The sequence below is a fragment of the Benincasa hispida genome, chromosome 12 (genome assembly GCF_027475165.1).
Source record: "Benincasa hispida cultivar pf3 chromosome 12, pf3_genome.v1.1, whole genome shotgun sequence".
NCBI classification, from domain to species: Eukaryota; Viridiplantae; Streptophyta; class Magnoliopsida; order Cucurbitales; family Cucurbitaceae; genus Benincasa; species Benincasa hispida.
Window position 1 is genome coordinate 6898889 of NC_143489.1, and position 12941 is coordinate 6911829.

General features: G+C 29.7%; 1 protein-coding gene across 4 annotated transcripts; it reads left to right on the top strand.

The window, feature by feature from the left end:
• The first annotated feature begins 5613 nt into the window (after positions 1-5613).
• On the top strand, positions 5614-8712 carry LOC120067812 (Polynucleotidyl transferase, ribonuclease H-like superfamily protein). Of its 4 annotated transcripts, none has more exons than XM_039019403.2 (8): positions 5614-5804; positions 5888-6119; positions 6229-6286; positions 7093-7161; positions 7237-7332; positions 7573-7662; positions 7812-7884; positions 8360-8712. In XM_039019403.2, exons 2-7 carry the CDS (start codon positions 5971-5973, stop codon positions 7857-7859), a joined length of 510 nt encoding a protein of 169 aa, XP_038875331.1. In that variant the 5' UTR covers positions 5614-5804; positions 5888-5970; the 3' UTR covers positions 7860-7884; positions 8360-8712. The 4 variants fall into 4 exon arrangements, with proteins under 4 accessions (XP_038875331.1, XP_038875332.1, XP_090164906.1 ...); XM_039019404.2 differs by having other exon boundaries at positions 5664-5804; positions 5882-6119; XM_090308780.1 differs by lacking the exon at positions 7093-7161 and having other exon boundaries at positions 5664-5804; positions 5882-6119.
• The last annotated feature ends 4229 nt before the right edge of the window (positions 8713-12941 follow it).

Sequence of the window (12941 nt, forward strand, 5' to 3'; positions counted from 1 at the left end):
TTACCACATTTACATTCTAACAGACAAGATATGCATTAAACGACAAATTACTGGCATGCTTTGAAATTAAGAACAAGAGAACAAGAAATATGTACCAGTTGAAGAACACTTCTTCACCACTAGTTCTCTCCAAACGAACGGTGCTCTCACTCTCACTGGAACGTCCAAGCAATCGTTCACCAAAACTCTGGTCGTCTACTCACGAATGGCCTCCACACGAACACCACGATAATGAGAATGATACCACCACTTAGAACCCTCAATATTCTTGGTGTGAGAATCCAAAGTGTGGGCTCTATTGGAATTTGGTAGAGGGATGGAGGAAAGGAAAATCGTATACAACGATCAAACAAGTGGGAGAAGGTTGAGTCTATCATATAGACAATGCTTGATCATTTAGAAGAAAGTACACGATCATGTAGTAAATAGGCTGCAATCGTATAGACGATTGTTTAGTAATCGCTCGGGCGCTAGACGATCGTTTAGAAAAACTTAAGCGATCGTTTAGAAAGAGGCGCACGTTTATACGATCGTGTAGCAACGATGAGCTATCGTGTAGTCTCTCGGTTTGCTATGCGATAGGATGTATACAACTCGTGAGTGAATTCTGTGATCTCTTGCCAAATGAAAACGATTTTCATTTTATTCTTCAGTTACGAAAACTGATTGAAACCTCCCACTAACACACGGTTACAGAGAAAACACCGGCCTAATTATCCTATAATTGTGCATTTAAAAAATAAATATATTCATATTATATTAATTAACCTATAGTTGAATTTCACATATAAACCATTGTGTTTTCTCCTCCACTAGGTAGAAATCATATTTATATCCATTTTCCTCTAATTAATGTATCTCATACATAAAGTCAATCATATCATATATAATTAACCAGTTCAATCATATCATAAATTATCGAACTCCCTCTTGTCAATTTAAACATTTCAAACTGACCCAAAAACTGATACTTGAATCCATTGAGCTACCAAGGGGACCTCATGGACCTATGGCTCGAAACTCCAATGGTACGTGAATAGCTGGCTAAAACTCTTTAGCCACGAGATCCACCATCTGTTAACTGTCAAGTATTCCACTAAAGACCGACAGCTAAACTCTTCTTACCACAGATATATTTCTGTGTCCATCGAATATAACCAATCAACAGTACGATAACCCTTCACAGATGCTCGTAAGTACAGCTGGGTCAATTTACCATTTTGCCCCTGTAGTTACATTTAACTTCTTAAGTACCATTTATCCCTCTAATGAACAATACAACATAGTCCTACTATGTGTGGACACCTCTCGTGCCATGAGAAGGTGTGTGACGCCACATCGCTCAAGTCACAGCACATCGTTCAAGGACGTCCCCACATGAATGATCAAGATTAGACCATCTGTAGCAAGTCACAACACTTGTAACTATTCTACAAAGAGGGTCGCATCCGTAACGTTACCAGGATAAGGTTTTCCTCCTATATTCATATACTACAGATCATTTTGGTTATCACTTAAGACATGTTCCACTTGTATGTCTCCACATACATGCTTAAGTTATATAATGACAACCAGAGATTTTAGTTTATTGGTTTGTGGTAAAGAAAATAAAACATCCAATGTTCAAAGACAATAAGTGAAGAAAATATCATATATTATACATCACAAGCGTTTGTTCGAAACTGTGTTTACAAACTATAGGACACGAGAGTTTAGGGTATCATCCCCAATAGGGAAAACGTGTTATAAAAATTTGAATATTCGAATATTGTGATACGTATAAAATATTATGCATAATAAAGAAGGCGTTATATTTTCTAAAATAAGATTTATCATAAAAATATGAAATAATTTTCATTTTTGAACTTCTACTCTCTCGTTCGAGTGTATATTGTATATCACTATAGGAGTGTTTGGGGCATTGATACAAGTTAAGTTGAGATAAAAGCTCAACTCAATGTTTGGCTTAGCAACTTGTGAAGTTGAAATAAAATAACTACTTCACCGATTTCTACAATATTCACTATTGAAGTTTACATATTTAACGATAAACTTCATCTTCACTTATTTCTTTCTGTTTCCTTCCAATGTTTCCAATAATCCATGACTAAGTCCAGCAACAATCATCGTTGGTGACATGCTCCGACGACCATCTCCCATGGCCACCTCTGACAACTACCTCTGATGTCTCACTTCAGCTACAACCCCATCAGTGACTATTGCCCACTCACTCCAACAAGATGCTTCGACGATCACCTCTGACTACCAACTCAAGTGCCAACCACATATGGATACCATCATGACTGCATCTTCTAAGGCTTTCCACTTCCTTATTCGCCACCCAAGGAATCTACCAATACGGCTAAGCCAGGGCTTGGTGCCACTATGGTATCACTCATTAAGGACAACAAACCTTCAAATATCCCCATAATTGTATGATATTGTCCGTCTTGGGATAAATACTCATGGATTTACTTTTGGTTTCATCAAAAGATCTCATACCATTGGTGATAGTTATCTTCCTTATATACCCACGATCATCCCCTTTTCAAGCCAATATAGAACTTTGATCGCATTCCCAACACCAACATGCATGCATAATAAACTCTAACCTACAATCTGGTATAAGATGTTATTAAAAACCCTAAACCCTCTGATGACCTACTTTTTTTGTGCATATTACACTCATACATTCCACTAATGTGAAGGTATATTACAATTTTATTGTTTGTATAAAACAAGAGTATTTTTTGTACCTCAAATACAATAGTTACGTGTAAAAAATTGTAAAATATATGAGAAAGTTTTAAGTTTACATTTCAATGAGCGTTAAGATTTTGGAAATTATGTATGCAATTGAAGGGTGAAACAAAAAGTTAGCAAAAAAAAAAGAAAAAACAGATCCAAAAGTAAACACTAAACCTTATTTTTTAAAACTCTAAAAAATACATGTGTACTTCTAAAAAATAAAAGAACAACTCATACTTTTTTTATATAAAAAAAGATAGGTAGAATTAATGAATAAAAATATTTAAAAAATCACAAGAAAAGCTGATTGCGTAGATTAGAAAAAACTGCACGAGATATCCTTGACCTCAAAATTCAAATCAATACCCTAAACACAGACTTCATAACTCAAACAAAATAACGACATCCCAAATATAGGCATATAATCTTTATGACTCCACCTAAAATATCCCATAGAGCTAAGGGATTATTATATATCAAATTCATTTTCAAAACTTATTTCATAAATGTCCAAACTTTTTTATATTTTCATATATAAGATTTAATGGATCACTAAAATACCATTGATTATGGTGGGCGACTGGAGAGAGAATGTGGCATTAGAAATTTTTTTTTCCACATTTATGAAGCACCCTTAATATTGTAGAGAGAAAATACATTTATTTGTTGAGATTTTATTGCTTTTGTTCAGTTAAAGAGAGAAAATGCATGTATTTGTTGTTCCTTTACTTAATTAGAGAGATAAAATAAAATTTTATTTTCTAGTTTATGAACACGTATTAACTTATTAGTTTATTTGGCGGATTCATAGTTATTTTAAATATACCTTAGAACATTTTGATAGGTATTTGAAAATATCATAACCAAATTATGCGATATACCACAATATATAAATTAGAGTTTGACTCAATGCTTGATATAAATTACATTATAAACCAATATATGAATATCACGGTATATAAATCACATATTGGCTTAATGTTCAACATAAATCACATTATATATCATAAATTTAATTTACATCACATTATATATATCATATATATCATTTAAGTAGTCAGAGATCTCAACAAATCAAATTATATATATATATAATAATAACACGAAGTATAAATTAAAAAAGAATCTAATTTATATCAAATAAACGAATATATATTAGTATATATCAAATTTCCTACAAAAATAGAGAAAAGGTAAATTTTATATATATATATATATATATATATATATAGGTTTTGAGAAAGAAATTGAAGAATATAGAGATTTGTGGGTATTTGATATTATGATTAAACATATTTTGCCTAAAAATACATTTAATTTAAAAACCCTTTCTTTTTTCTATTTTAAAAAATGTATAATTAATTTATTGTTGGGGACTAAATGGTAATTTGGCCTTAAAAAAAAAAAAACTTGAACAAAATATTGGTCACTTATTAGGACTTCATGTGTAGAAAGCCTTTTTTCTAATTTGAAAAGTGATTTGTACATAAAAGGCCTAAAGAATAGGCATATGTTAATATCTTGAACATTTCATTTTTTACAAAATAATAATAATAATAATAATAATAATAAATCTATTGGTCTCCCTATTTTTACCAATATCGGTGGTTATTTACCATTTAGCTCTTACCTACGTTTTATCTATATATATATATACTTTTTAAATATAAAAAGCAAAAAGTTTCAAAACTTTTTGTGTAATTTTTTTTTTGAATTTTTTTATTTATAAGAATTTTCCTATATATATCTATATACTTATTTATTTCTCTCTCCCCATGCATATATTCTCTCCCCCAATAATATATTTCATAATTCTCTCTCCCATAATTCACACTCATTTATTCCTCTTCCTTCTCTTTTCTCCTTCCCCTCTCTCTCTTTTCTCCTTCCAACAGTGTGAGTTGCAAGCGCTAGACGACGGTGTGGAGCGAATTGATGGCTTAGCACGAGATGACACGAACAACTTGGGACAAATCGATGGCCCGGATGAAGTGGGATGAATCGACGGTGACGGGTTGAGCAGATTCAGTCATGGCACGGCGGGGCGAGCAAATCCGATTGACGATGACAGGGAGAGAGATCCGTGACGGCCATGACTGAAGAAGAGATGAAGATGGAGGGTTATGTATTATAAACCTCCATATGAAGATTGACTTTATTTTTTCCTATTTTTTATATATACTGTGGTATATATATATATATATATATATTAGCTTTTGTAGGAATTTTGATACATGGTATATGTATTCGTTTATTTGATATAAACGAGTGTTTTTTTTTTTAACTTAAACTTATTGTATTATGATATATATACTGTGGTGTAAATGAAATTTATGAAGATTTATATACTGATTTACGCGAAGCATTGAGTCGATCTCTAATTTATAATGGTAGTCATATATTGGTTAGAATATTTTCAAATACCTAACAAAATGTTCTAAGGTATATTTAAAATAATCATGAATCCGTCAAAATGTTTTAAGGTATATTTAAAATAACCATTAATCCGTAAAAAAAAATCCAATAAATTGATATGTGAAAACCAACGTAAATAGAGAATAAAACTTCATTAAATAAATTTTTTTCCAAATTAAAAAATAGAAAAATAAATTAAAATAAATGCATTTTCTCCCTCTAATTGATAAATGAGAAAAACTATATTAAATCTCATTTTCTCTCTCTAACTTCAAAAATAGAAAAAATAATATATAAAACGAATATAAATAAATAAATAAAAAGGGTAAAACTATCCCAAATTAATACTAAAAGACTTTTTTTAAAAAAAAAAAATCAAATTTAAAGAGATTTATGAAAATATATGGCAAAAAATAAGCTTCTTAGGTAAAAATCCCATTTGAAAAATATGAATGAGATACAAAATTCGGGCCCATACGAATCTACAGGGCGTGATTATGGGCCTAATTAATTTCAAGGGTTTTGAAAGGGACCAATCCTGATCAAATTCAAATTAAAATTGCCAGTTCTTCGAGCGATGAATCGAATCGAGGTATCGAATTCGGGCTTCATTCCTTGTGCTTCAATCTTCAAATTCACGGGTAATCGTTGGAATCTATGAATCTATTGAGTTTCGAGTCACATTCGATTGCGAATGAGTTTTAATGTTCTTTGTTAGTTGCAGCACCAATTGTACGTTTTGGTCCTCAAAGGCGCGAAGCGTTTGTACGAATTAACATGCTTCACTGAATTAGATAGTAGTACAAGATGAAGTACGTGAAGCCATTGAACTTGTTTCGTGATTTGTTGAAGAGAAATGGCCTTGAACATGGCCGTCTGCTCGGTTTAGATGTTGGTGATAAGTATGTTGGTTTGGCCGTCTCTGACCCAGATAATAAAATCGCTTCCCCTCTTAGGTATTTTGTTTATCCGTTCATGGGATTGTGTCTGAGAGATTGAAAGTAATGGGACCGAAGCTGGAATTAACAGAACTTGACCAGTGTTAGTTTTTGTTTGTTACTGCAGTGTTTTGATCAGGAAGAAGACTAAAATGCATTTGATGGCTGAGGATTTTGAGAGATTGGTGAGATTTTTTACTCTGTTTATTTTGTCTTTGTCCTTCCTATGAAGATTGTAGAATGTTATTTGATGCAATGCTGAGTGATAAACAATTATGGACGGGTGGTGCACAAAATCCTGTAGGGAGGACTTTAATCAATTCGAGATTTTCTTCTCTCGTTCTTTTATATTTTTTCTTCCTATGAAGATTTGTATAATGTTACTTGATGAATTGCTGAGTGATAAACAACTATTTAAGTGGTGCCACAAAATCCTGTAGGGAGAACTTTAACTAATTTGAGATTTTCTTCTCTCGTTCTTTTATATTTTTTCTTCCTATGAAGATTTGTATAATGTTATTTGATGCATTGCTGAATGATAAACAATGATTGAAGGTGGTGCCACAAAATTCTGTAGGGAGAACTTTAATTTTCTTCAGATTTTTTACTTTGTTTCTTTTACCTTTTCCCTTCCTATGAATATTTGTAGAATGTTATTTGATGCAATGCTAAATGATAAACAATAATTTAATGGCGGTGCACCAGATTTTGCAGGGAGAACTTTAAGTTACTTGATTTTCGGTAACTTTTTAGGTTGAAATGGGATTTCTTAATGATGACACTATTATTACAAATTTACATTGTAGTTACATAGCTCTAACTTTGCCTTTTCTTATGCTCGTTTCATGTGATGTGTTGCTGTGCAACGTATTTGTCTTTTATCTTTAATGAATGATAATTGATAGTGAATTGTCAATGCTGTTCTTTCTTGCAACATTCAGTCATCTTCATCCTGTGTATATTTACAGCTGCTTCTGGTTTGTGTATTCAGATCTCTAAATTCTCCCTGGCGGGGTTCATTGTTGGGTACCCTTCCCTTAGACTACGGCGCAACCCGGATGTGTGTTCTTTATCTATTCAGAAACATTATTATTCACTCTCATCTGTACTTGACATTATATTGTTCTGTGTACAGGCTGTGCAAGTGAAGATCTTCATTGATGAGCTTTGCAAAACTGGAAAACTTGAAGATGTAAAATATACTTTTTGGGATGAGTGCTTTACATCAAAGGTTAGTGCATCTAGTTTGGCAAGCCCTTCCCGCAGTCTTGTGACTTATGTGACATGCCTTTCAATGTCTGTGTCGAATTCACTGACTTGGTCAAACGAGTGTGATTGTGTTTGAATTGTCTATGTCACCTGTTTAAATCTTCTTTTGTGTGGTATTGACTTGTGAATAGGCTATTACATTGCATTTTATTCAGCATTGAATTTTATTTTTGTGATTTCTTTTATCTATATCTATACACAGAATGTGGAACTACTGATAAAGCCATTGAAACTGCCCCCCATTTTGTCAAAGACAGTAATGGACAAATTTGCTGCTGTTGGAATACTTCAGGTAATTTACAATTTTCTGTCTTTTGTTTAAGCTTTCATCTTGATAAGGTTGGCAGGTGAAATGCATATCCAATCTTCTCAATATGAGAATTACATCTTAAAATATCAACGAAAGCTTCAGTGCATTAACAATAAGGTAGTATATCTCAGGGTTACTTGGATTATTTTAACAGAAGACCGGAATTGGAAGAGCGGTAGAGTAAGATGGACTATATGGGATCAGGTACTTGTTTGTCAATGAAGCTGCTTTTTTTGAAAATTCAAAATTCAAAATTTTGACTTAAAAAATGTCCTTTTGTTCATAAATGTTAAGTTGACTAAAATAGTGGGTTTTAAACTTTGTTTCTAATGTAAACTCGAGGCCATTCAGAAATTAATTTCAAATTTCATGAACGAATTAGAAACTGAATTTATCCTTCAAAGATCCAATATGTCGTTTTTTAAATTTCGAGGGCCAAATAGACATTAAACTCAAATCTCAATGACTAAAGGTGTTAGTTTTGAAACTCAGATACCAAATAGAAATTAAGTTCAAATATTAGGGATGAAAAATGTATTTTATTGCTCTAGGTCACTCATATTTGCAATTTGCAATTTCTAAAGGACAGTTTGTGTAAAACTTTGCCCTCAAATTTTAGCCTTTCATGGAGTTTTCCCACCATTTGATATGAATTTAATATATTGACCATTATACGCAGACATTTGATTCTCCTTTCTGTGTGTGGGATGAACAATTTGTTTTGAAGCTCCCGGTTCTAAAGATGCGATGGATATACTTTGATAAATTGATATTATCGTCAGTTTTATCTTAAAGGAGTGAATTATCTGCTCACAATCGACTAATAAGCTAATGGGGTCCCCCTTTAGGTAGACTTTTTCTTGTAGGAATTCTATCAAATGCTTGTTTCCATGTTTGTTTATTTCTAAATTATTAGTAATGACAACAATTGTACCATATAGTTTGTCTATATTACAAATCACGCTCTTATATTTTAAAGATGGCTTCATGTTTATGGTGCAATATAAATTTGAGGGTGGCAATTTCAATTCACTAATTTTTGTTTTTTTTCTTTTTCGATGATATATATTTTATGTCAGTTGAACTATATTCATGTCGGCTATATATATATATATAAAATAAATAAAGAGAGAGATTAATATGCTTGTATGTGGAACATTTAGAATGCATACATTGAATAGTCTATCACTTTTGTAAAAGTTAATATGTTTCAAAGATAAATTAGTGCGTGGATTCACTTGGATTTTTTTTTTATAAGAAAATGCATTTTCTTCATTTTTGTAAAAGGAAAAAATACATTATTTATAATTAAAATTTGTATTTTCGTTTATATTTTCTCAAAAATGTTTTTGTACTCTAGTTTGTTTGGTTTGCTCTATACTAATATTGCTTCTACCGATGTCAAATGACTGTTAGACACTATGAACTAATAACTTCAAATTTGAGTGGTTATTGGAGTTGGTTGTTAGCCGTGGTCAGTAATTGTTGATTATTAGTCATGATTGTTGATCGTCTATCCCTAATCTTGATCATCAATGATTTTGATTGGGGTTGAAAACCAACGACTTAGATCAGCAACCAGGACCATCACCAGAGTGGTTGTTGGTCATCAGCCTTGGTGGTGGTTGTCGGTTCTAGATGTTGGGGCAAAAATGTGATCTGCTCTACTTTTTAAAATTTATTTATTTATTTATTATTATTATTATTTACATTTTGCTTGTATCATTATCCATGGAAATTGTCAAACTACTTTTATTGTGTGCGCATGCTAGGTTCTTGATTATTGCTCTCGCTACCATAGAGCAAAGAGCAAGAGAAAATGAAGAGAGTGAAGTGCAAAAAAACTTAAATTCAAAAGAGCGAGAAAGATAAAATAGAGAGAGTGAGTAGCGAAAAAACTTGACCCCAAAAGAGCGAGATGGGCGAATAGTGAGAGTGAGATCCAACTTAGTTGGATGATGATCTATTTCGATAATTGGAGGTTGACATAACATAAGAAAAAGTGGGGAAAAAGAGCCTCAAGTTTTAGAGTGTGGGAAATTTTATCGTGGGTCATGGATACGAAAAAAATCCCACCTTAAGTGTTTGTCAAATATTAAAAATCTTGTTAAAATGATTTCTTTGTCAAACTGAAAAAGTCAATCCAAAGATTATGTTTAACAAAGTGAATGGTAATTTCTGACTATTTAAAAAAATTGTAATTTCTAAGCATTTGAAATTATTATTGGACATGAATCTTATAATATTAATTCATTGGACTGGGTTAAATTGAAGTACAAATGTTTTTTAATTTAGGTAAACTATTGAGCGTAATTTGATTATCTATAGTTAGTTAGTTAGGCTGGACCCATTCGACCAATTTAATAAACTTCTAAGACTCTTTCTTTAATTATTTATTATATTTTGTATCGGTTGTTAAATTATAAGTCTCCTCTCTAGCATTTTAAGTTTTTATTTAATAAGAATGTGGTCTTAAAAAAGAATATTTATTAATTTTTGAACTTTTATTACTGTATTTTAATATCCAACTGTTTTTGGTACTTTAATAGTTTTTTTTTTTTTTTGGTTAGTTTATCGAGTTCTCATTCTATGACTCTATTCGACATTTTACAAAATTTATTAATCTAATCGTCGTGAAGTTTGAAAGCTTGGAGTTCTACAGTTTATTGTTTAATAAAGATAAATATTGATCATTTCGGAATATATTAAACGTAAAACCGAGAGTGAGTTAGATAAGACACAAAATTTAAAATTTAGTAGACAAAAACTTACTACATATTTGATAGACAACTGAAATTATGTTTTGTGTATTTAAATTCAACGAACAGTCTGAATACTATTTTCAAAATCTGTTTTTGGATCATGTGATCTAAACAGTGTAAACTCTAAAAACGACATTTTTTTGTTATTATTGTATATAGATTTGAATTTGATATTTTAAAATGTAAAATTATACTAATAAATATAAAAATATTCACGAGTATCGTATTTCATGTTATAATCTCAATTATTTTTGTTAAATTTAAATATGTAATATATTACATTTATACGATAAATAGTAATTATACAAAAATTTTAACTTAAAACAAGTTCATAAATTAATTAGTAATAATTTATGTTTAACCTAATAATTAGTAAGTAACTATAATTAGTCTTATGATTTATAAATATACTATCAAACACATTTTAAAAAATTATTTGAATTGAAATTCCGATTATGCATTTGCTATCAAACATGTTCCTTAAAACATGAAGTACAATTTTCTTTTCATTTAATCCTTTTTTTTAAAAAAAAAAATTGTTTTTAGATTACCTAAAAAAAATCTTAATGTTTAGAGATTAAACTTATAATTTAACCTCATACTAATAATAGGGAATTTAATGTTGTACTTTTCCTAACCCAATACTTTGTGAACTTAATCTAGATGTTTGAAGTAGGTAGACAAAAAGGGGTTGATCTGAGTTGACGGAAATTGAATAACAAGGTGTTCATTTGGTATGAACTCGTACAATTAACTTTGAGATATGAAGTTCAATTTCTCACCTTATATATTGCCAGTAGTAATAATAATGATGATGGTAACTTATGAGATAAAGAATAAATTTAAAATAAATATCTTTTCAAAATTTGTGGATAGAACGATAGTAATTTTTTTTAACAAGTTAACAATAAAATTATAATTAAAATTATTTGCAAAGATTTATATTTTGAAAAATTAGTAAATTTGAAAATACAAGCTAAAACATACAAGTCTCAAAATATATAAATCAAAATAATATTACAATTTTTAAGTCAATTAAATTATGTTCATTTGACCATAATATTTGGTTAATAACGATGAATGTTCCCATTTGTTTTTTTTTCCTAAAGGAACACATTTTTTTTTTGTTTTTTCATTTTGATGTAATTTCTAAATATGCACGACAAACATATGTTGAAAAATATAGGATACAAAGAATGTAATCATGTTTTTATTGAATAAATTATTCTCAATTTTTTTTTAGGAACAATATCATAACGGTGTGTAGTTTTCAAATGAATGATTGATTTTCTAAATGTTAAATTATATAAAACATCCATGAACTTGTATAGTTTTCAATTACATTGAGATACATACATAATATATATTTATCATTGAACTTTATTATAAGAAATATCCTAAATTTTGACGTACGTTTTAATTGTGCTCCTCTACTTGAAAAAAAAATCATTTTTTACATTTCAGCTTTGAGTTTTATTTTAAAAAGTATCTCCAAATTTTGAGATAGGTTTCATTGATGTGTTTCTATGTTTTGAAAAGGTTTTTTTTTATTATTTTTATTTTTAAACTTTTAAACTTTGAAATTTGTTTCAAAAAGTATACTCAACTATAAAATTGTTCTAAAAAAAATACTTTTCATTAAAATAAATTATTAAATTTGACTAGTACTTGTAGCTGAATGTCTAAAAAAGAAGGCACAAGTGGTGTTATTTATACCTATATACCTATATAAAAGATAAAAGACTGTTATTACTTCTTTCAAAAAAAAAAAAAAAAAAAATTGTTATTACTATTTATTTACTCTAAAAAATGTTAAACTCATTTACCACACATATTTTTACAAATCACTGTCATCTCAATCTAACTATAAAAATACCTTTCAATTTTTACACATCAATTATCATGTTAATTTCAATTTTATTTTATCCTATTTTTAAAAAATTCTCAAAGATTTTTTTTTCAGTAATATTTGGGTGCATCAACACATCTTTATGCATCCCACTTTTATCACATACCAAAAAATAATTAAAATATTTAGGTTCTATTTGGTAACATTTGTTTGTTGTTTTTTAAACCGAAGCATTTTTCATCCACATTTTCTTACTATGATTTGTACATTTATTTAATGATTGTTTTAAATATAGAAAAATGAACCAACATATTTACAAAATATAGTAAAATTTTAGAATTATCAATGATAGATATTGATGGACTTCTATCAATGTCTATTAGTGACATCGATAGACACTGATAGAAATCTATCGATGTCTATCATTGATAGTTCTAAAATTTTGCTATATCTTGTAAATATTTTCAACAATTTTACCATTTGAAATAATTTCACATTCTTTAATTACAATGGTTGAATTCTTAACCAAATTCAAAAAACAAAAACAACTTTTTTTTAGTTCTAAAAATAAAAAAAGCTACCAAACGGGACCTTAAAAGAAGTAAAAATAATTTGACCCATGACAAATTATGATTAAACAATTTAATAGG

What these genes read in the sequence shown, in the direction of transcription:
- LOC120067812 (XM_039019403.2), top strand. Translation starts at nt 5,971, where the DNA reads ATGAAGTACGTGAAGCCATTGAACTTGTTTCGTGATTTGTTGAAGAGA. An exon ending in AAAATCGCTTCCCCTCTTAG is followed by an intron (nt 6,120 to 6,228) that starts GTATTTTGTTTA and finishes TTGTTACTGCAG; the next exon opens with TGTTTTGATCAGGAAGAAGA. An exon ending in CTGCTGTTGGAATACTTCAG is followed by an intron (nt 7,663 to 7,811) that starts GTAATTTACAAT and finishes AGTATATCTCAG; the next exon opens with GGTTACTTGGATTATTTTAA.